The sequence below is a fragment of the Dipodomys merriami genome, unplaced genomic scaffold (genome assembly GCF_024711535.1).
Source record: "Dipodomys merriami isolate MVZ:Mamm:240054 unplaced genomic scaffold, mDipMer1.0.p SCAF_2907, whole genome shotgun sequence".
Taxonomy (NCBI): Eukaryota; Metazoa; Chordata; class Mammalia; order Rodentia; family Heteromyidae; genus Dipodomys; species Dipodomys merriami.
In genome coordinates, this window is record NW_027204390.1 from 1 (window position 1) to 7,432 (window position 7,432).

At 46.9% G+C, this 7,432-nt stretch overlaps 1 protein-coding gene across 1 annotated transcript; it reads left to right on the forward strand.

The window, feature by feature from the left end:
* Positions 1-5,120: 5,120 nt before the first annotated feature.
* On the forward strand, positions 5,121-6,013 carry LOC138839059 (undifferentiated embryonic cell transcription factor 1-like). The gene is made up of 2 exons (XM_070038715.1): positions 5,121-5,595; positions 5,757-6,013. Exons 1-2 carry the CDS (start codon positions 5,121-5,123, stop codon positions 6,011-6,013), a joined length of 732 nt encoding a protein of 243 aa, XP_069894816.1.
* The last annotated feature ends 1,419 nt before the right edge of the window (positions 6,014-7,432 follow it).

The window sequence follows — 7,432 nt, forward strand, 5'->3', positions numbered from 1 at the left end:
GGGATGATGAACTTTAGCATGTGGAGAATATACCCAGTATGGTCAATTCAAAAGATGGTAGGAATATAAATATAAGAAGACAGGCTGGGTGCCAGTGGCTCAGGCCTGTAATCCTAGCTACTCAGGAGGCTGAGATCTGAGGATCATAGTTCAAAGCCAGCCCGGGCAGGAAAACCTGTGAAACTCTTATCTCCAATAAACCATCAGAAAATCAGAAGTGGCCCTGTGGCTAAAGTGGTAGAGTGCTAGCCTTGAGCTGAGTTGCTCAGGGAAAAAGCCCAGACCCAGAGTTCAGTCCCCATGGCTGACAAAACAAAAGACAAAAAAGGAAGACAGTACTGAGCCACTGAATTAATGAATTCTACCATCTCCCTTGTGCTATGGTTATTTATTATTTTTTTTATTTTTTTTTCCAGGGCTGAGGACTGAACCCAGGGCCTTGCACACGCGCCGGGCGGGCACCCTTACCCTGGGCTAAACCCCCTGCCCCACCATGGTTATTATTATGTGAAATAATAAATCTTCCTGTCACTGAAATGAGTTGGGCCTTCTATAATTACACCTAAAAGCAACGAAAATTATGCTTGAGTCCTAAGGGAAAATAAAAGGCATCTAGAAGAAATACAAGAAGAAAAATATAGGTGAAAAATAAAAATAAAGTCTAAAATGCATTAGGTGCGTAGGGCTCTGAAAAATCTTCCAGGCCTGAAGAAACTCACGTGGAGTTTCAGAAGCCAGCTCCAATTTACATTTAACCATCTAAGTCTAGTTGCTATGAAGTTCTTTTAGGCAGTGATCCCTGAGAAGAGGAAGAAAAATGAAAGGGAAATAAAATTGAACAACTGCTAACATCACATTATCTGACCTTTTCCGCTTGATCCCTTAAATATGTATTTTAATGTTTTCGTTTCTTTCATGCATGTGTTTCTAACGCATTTATAAGATTATTTCTTTGTTGCTTTGTATGTCCCTCCCCCACAGTGTAACCCCCGCTTTCACTATATTTGATGTCAGTATAACATGTGGAGGAGATGGGGACAAACAAGTCGTTTAAGGATTCAGGTGGACCTGTTGCAACAATGAGAAGTACAAAATGTCATGTCAAAACCAGCTTTACAATGTCGGTGTGTGGGGGGGAGGGGGGTATGATTGGGTGGGGGGGAGGGGGGAGGCTGGGAAGGGAGGTGAAGGAAAAACAAAGAAAAAAAAAACAATTAGCAATAAAAAAAAAAATTGAACAACTGCCAGTGGAGAAACCAGCTGTACATGATCAATTTCTTTCCATGGAATCTCTATTTGTCTGAAGAGAATTTCTTCATCAGTTCCCTGGCCCCAAGTCTGAGACAGGTATATGTGGAGGAGACAGGACAGGGCAGCCTAGAGATGGACAGTGACTCATCTGGAATGGAAGAAAGAGCTAGCATGTGGCAGAGATTGAGCCCAAAGCTAAGCCTGACTCTGGATCCAGAACCTTCCCAATGCACTGTCGTGCCAGAAATGAAAGCCAAGCTTCAAAGCCACCAAGAGCTGCTTCTAAGCCATTCTGAAAAGTGCCCACATTCACCCAGGCATCCCACCAGAGACCCCAGGTATAGTCCAGCAGAGCACTTGAAAGCAGAAACCCAAGAAGCAAAGCAGGTGGCCTGCATCCAAATTCAAGAAATGTAACTCACTCAATTGTCACTGTGGCCAGGCCTGAGATTTCCAGTCAGTCCACTACACTCTAGCCTGAGGACAGTACCTATTAGGATGAGACCATATAAGACACGGATGAAGGCCCTGTCTGACTGCCACTGCCATTAAGAACAGCGTTATAGATAGGTGCCCATGGCACATGCTTGTAATCCTAATCAGGATGCTGAGATCTGAGGACCATGCTTTGAAGCCAGCCTAGGCAGAAAGGTCAGTGAGGCTCCTTATCTCCAATAAAGCAACAAAAAAGCCAGAAGTGGAGCTGTGACTCAAGTAGCAGAGTGCTAACCTTGAGCAAAAAGCTGAGGGACAATTCTAGGATGGTGGTGTGGGGAAAGACTATTACCACAAGCCCCTTTAGGACAGGTATTCTCACTTATGCCCATTTCCTTCAGAGTATTGCATAGCCCTCACCTTACTGACTTGCCTCTCCCTGTTTCAACACAGGATATTCACTTGGCCAGTCTATCTTGCAGCATCCCGAGCAAAGCAGCTTTTTCTCTGGGGTTTAACCAAGGAGCCAATACTGTCTGTGATTGGTTAACTGTGCACAGTCCAGAATCAAGGATACCTGGGGTCCATCTGGCTTGGCCATCTACTGTTGTAGCTTACAGCGTATTGTTCAACACTTCTGTTTTCTTATAATAGTTCTTGCTCATGGGTTCTAATGGTTACAATAAAATAACTAATAGGGTTACTTGTGTACACACACACACACACACACACCACTGCAACAGTACTACAAAGGAAACAAGGCAACTCAACAGGGAGCTTCAGGACTCAAACATCTACCACATCCTAAGTATTTCCTGTTTCTTCTTAAGTAATTATTAATATTATTCCTATTTTGGTGCCAATACTGGAGAGTGAACTCAGAGCTGGGACACTGAGCCCCACTCAACTGGGGACTGAACTATCCCTAAGCTTTTTTTTTTGTTTTTTGTTTTGGGTCCAGTCATAGGGCCTAAACTCTGGGCCTGAGCAATGTCCCTTAGCTCTTCAGATCAAGGCTAGCACTCTACCACTTGAGCCACAGCACCATTTCCGGCTTATTTCTTTTTTTTACTTATGCGATGCTGAGGAATGGAACCAGGGCCTCATGCATGCAAGACAAGCGCACTACCACTGAGCCACCTTCCTAGCCCCTCCTTAAGCTTTTTCTGCTCGAGGCTAGTGCTATACCATTTGAGCCATACCTCCAGGTCTGGCTTTGTGCAGGTTAATTGGAGATAAAAAACCTCACAGACTTTTCTTTCCAGGCTGGCTTCAAACCAGGACCCTCAGATCTCAGTCTCCTGTATTGCTAGGATTACAGTTGTGAGCCACCCACACCTGGCTGAAATCTTTTTTTTTAACTTGCATGTTTTTTATAACTATTAGATATGGAGATTAGTAATCTCTGCTGCTCTCTTTTGTTCTTAGCTGTATTTTCTTTTTCTTAGCTTCTTCCTTAAATGATTCTTTATTTTATTTATTTATTTATTTTTATTTATTTATTTTTTGGTCAGGGGTCCTGAACTCTGGGCTTGGGCACTATCCCTCAGCTCTTCAGCTCAAGGCAAGTGCTGTACTGCTTGAGTCACAGTGCCACTTCTGGTTTTCTAGTGGTTTATTGGAGATGAGAGTATCATGGACTTTCCTGCCCGGGCTGGCTTTGAACCACGATCCTCAGATCTCAGCCTCCTGAGTAGCTAGGATTACAGGTGTGAGCCACAGGCACCCAGCCCTTAAACAATTCTTGTAGGAACTTCATTCATTAAGAATAGGGCCAAACTATGCAAGGCAGGATTGAACTGGAACAACTAGTTATGAGGAAAGAACTAGGCTTATTTACCCCCTAGCTGTTCCTTCTACTGTAATTACTAGATTTGAAAAAGCAAAACACCTGGCCCCCAAACTAGGAACTGCCCGTTGCTTTAGGTCAAGAAATTGTTACAGGAGTACTTACGGTTTTAATTGTTTGGGGAATGTTTGTGACTTAAGAGCTTGCAAAATAAAATAACTGCGAAGTTCTTCTGTACACCACCTTGCTTGAATCTGCTCTAAAAGAATGCATTTTTTTTACCTTTATAAACCCTGAGCTATTTGAGTTTGGGACTGCTCATTCCCTAGATGAGTTAACCCTGGCTGGTCAATTGAATAAACTATCTTTTAAGATACTGGTCAGCGTCTGTGACTTTGTCCAGGGGGTCAGTCCACTTCATCTGGATGCCCCAGTGAGATCCTATTCTCGCCTGAACAGGATGACTCCTGTCATGACCTGACTCCTGTGTCAGGGGACAGGCCACATGGCCGCACTTAGTGGAAGGCCTTGAGAGACATTCCTCAGTCCCAGGTGCCCTTGCTCTGTGAAACCCCTGAAATGAACTCTGGAGTTTGTTCTACCAGTAAATTTCTGCCTGTCATCATCATGTAAAAACATAAATGAGTTGTTTTAAACTCCCAAGAAAAGTCATCAAGTTTTGGTGTTAGCAAAAACTTGAAAATTAACTAAAGTTCTTCTTCAAAATAATGCAATAATCCTTTACATTTTTGAGAAGTCAGATAATTTGATTACAATGTGAACAGCTTAATGCACTAAAACACCAGATCTTTGGTTTTCTGTAATATCCAAGTTACTATTCACTGGCAGAAATTTCTTCTGTTGTCTGGCCTCAGTCCCTCCTGCTCTTAGAAATTTACTTTCTCCCCTGAACCCCCTTTTCCCTGGGAAAAGAATAGCCATGGGTACAAAACTGTGAAATCAGAAAACAAAACACAATTATTGATAAAGGGAAAAAACCTCCTGGTAAAGAAAAACCCCAGACAAAGGCTGACCAGTAGTCAACTTTTGTCCTTTCCCCATCCTTGATAAAAAAGCAAAAGAACATCGCACCCTTACTCAATTTTACCAAACTGGCAGCTTTGCAAAAGCCTATTGACAACCGAGGCTTATCACCAGCTGCATTAAAGAGCAGTTAGGAGCTTATAATAAAAATAATTTCTAAAGTAGTGTCAATAGCTTTGATAGTATTGATCATGCTGACCAAGTCAAGATTATGTTTTGCCTATGCTTCTGTGAGTCAAGGCTATGTTTCTGCCAAGTTTTGCTTCTATAACCTTGCTTGCTTGCCTTGGTAACAAGGCCTTAAGCCCACCAATTGAAGACCACCGCTGAGTGGTCCCACTATGAGTGACCTATTACAAATGATTACATATGATATTACCATAAAGAACAAATTAATTTAAAGGTCATATAACTGTAACCAATGAAAAATATGCCAAACCTGCCTTGCATGGCTTGTATATATAACTCTATCTAATCTACCCCTATAAAAACACATCCTACCCTGAGCTCAAGGCTGTTCCTACTTTCCCAGTGGAAGGAAGTGGTCCCATGTGGTAGTAATAAAGTTCCTAGCTCGGCAGAGAGTGTGCGGGCAGCCGAGATGCCACAGCCGCCCAGGGTCTCCCAGCCCCCAGGCCCTCGCAACCCCCCGGGCCCCCGCAGGCCCCCGGGCACCGCCCCAACCCCGGAGCCCATGCGGCCCGCTGGGATGCTGCTCCGGCCCAGGCGGCCGCCACCGCTGGTGCTGCCCTCGCCGACAGATCCCATGGGCGAGATGCTGCCGCCAGCTGAGGACGCACCAGGGACCCCACCGCGGGCGGTGGCGCTAGCCCTGAGGCAGGTGCTGCGCACTCCCGCAAAATGTCCTCGCTGCTACAAGTTCCTCAAGAACAAGGTGCCCAAGGCCACTGGCCAAGCGCCCGGGCCCTTGGACGCACAGATCCACGAGCTCATGGGGCTGCTGGGCGACGATGGGCCGGACGAGCGCGCCCGCCGCCGCCCCGCGGGGCCGGGGTGCCCACAGCATGGCCGCCACCCCGCCCCCTCCGCGCCCGCACCAGCCCTAGATGAGCCAGGTAGGCAGGCGGCCGCGGGAGAGGGAAAGGGTCGGCAGGGCAAGGGGGGGGCGTGGGGGGGGGAGGGCGATTGGGGCTGGAGGCTGGAAGGGGCGGCCGGGGCCGGAGGGTCAGAGGCCGGAGGGTGGGCTGCAGCACTGACCCTGCGCTCCCTCCCGCAGCTGCCGCATCGCCCTGGGCCCCTGCCAACCTCTTGCCATCGGCCGCCACACCATCGCTGAATGCTGCCCTGCTGCAGACGCTGACGCACCTGGGCAACATCGTGGGCATGCTGGGCCTGCTGCGAGACCAGCTGCTGACCCGGAACCAGCACGTGGAGCAGCTGCCTGGCTCCTTCGACCAGACCTTGTCCCTGGCCCTGGGCTTCATCCTGGGCAGCGTGGCCACCCTGTGCGGCATCCTGGGCAAGCCGAGCTAGCCACCCCGCCACCCCCCCACCCCCAGCATTCAAGAAAGCCTTTTTGATAAAAAAATAATAATAATAAAGTTCCTAGCACTTTTATCTGGGTTTCGTGAAGTCTCTTTTGGATCCAGGATATAATAGATGTAGGCCCAAGTGAGATCCAGGACCCTGGGCCTTGAGTTCAGGGACTTTGGACTGGTGTCAGAAGAGCCACTCCCTAGGGGACAGCTGTGGAGAGAAGTTCCTAGCAGGAACTTAGAACTCAAAAGCCTCTAGAGGTAAGTTGAAAAGCCTGGCCAGGTATAGTGGAAGGGGCAGAAGGGGAGGTGGGATGCAGCAGAACTCCCAGCCACGGAGGAGTTTGGGATGCGCCTCTCCCCAGTGGAGGCAGATTAGGGTTCTTAACCTGGAGTCTGGCCTCACTTGGGTTCTTATTTGTTCTGTCTGTCTGTTGGAGGTGCCTTCTGCTGCTGTTTGCTTATGCCTGTCTGACCATTTGGTTTGTGTGGCCACCTATCTGTGTCTGTTTTAGTTGACATTTCTGTCTAAATGTCTGAGAACCACAAGCATGGAGAAAGGGATGAGATGGAGAATCTCCTGTTAAACCTATGTCTACAACCCTAACCCCAGATGTTGGAGAAACCTTGGGATGAGGTGGAGAATCTCCTGTCAAACTTAGTTCTCCACTCTGGTGCTGATAAAATTCCAAGGGGAAAGCTTATTTGGCCCAAGCAGGAAAAGTAAGAAACAACTTCTCTTTAAGCTAATTCTGAGATCACTGATATCTTGCTTTTTGTAGAAATGCACCAAACTTCTTTATCCATCACTTTTGGAAATGCTTTTAGAACCCTTTTCTTATTTTCAGGAAAAAGCCAGGGCATATGAGTACTGTTACCCAAGGTCATCTCTGCACTCTCTGCCAGGTAGATTGGCCCTCCCTTAATGTAAAATGGCTGCAGGAGAGCTCCTCTAAACTAACACCTCTCTTCTAGGTTCAGAGAGTTATTTTGGGGCTCTCAGTCACCGAAGTCAGGTACCCTAAACGCCAGAGCTCACCATTCTCTGAAAAAAAAAACCCAGACAATTATTCAAGTTATTAGAATCTGTTATTTTTGTTCATTTGGACATCTCTGGGGGAATAAAAGTTCCAGCTCTGTCTGGGCCTGGTCATAGACCTGCTCTGTTTTGTCTGTGTTGCAGCAGTCAGGACGTGGGCATGGGAGGTTGCAAGACCTTACAAGCTTCAGGCTGCATTTTCCTGCAGAGGCAGCCGAAGGTGAGGGCATAGACAGTTTGAGCCTCGTTTGGACATTTGGCTTGTCCGAACAGTTAAAAAATTGTAAAATGCTCTTGTCTAAAAAGAAAATTGGATAAAAGATAGGCTAGTTCAGTTTCAGGTGACTCCCACCTAGCCTTCCTCCAGCTGAAGGTATT

Coding starts and splice junctions, on each gene's coding strand:
- LOC138839059 (XM_070038715.1), top strand. CDS start 5,121: ATGCCACAGCCGCCCAGGGTCTCCCAGCCCCCAGGCCCTCGCAACCCC. Junction 5,596..5,756: donor ACCAGCCCTAGATGAGCCAG/GTAGGCAGGCGG, acceptor TCCCTCCCGCAG/CTGCCGCATCGCCCTGGGCC.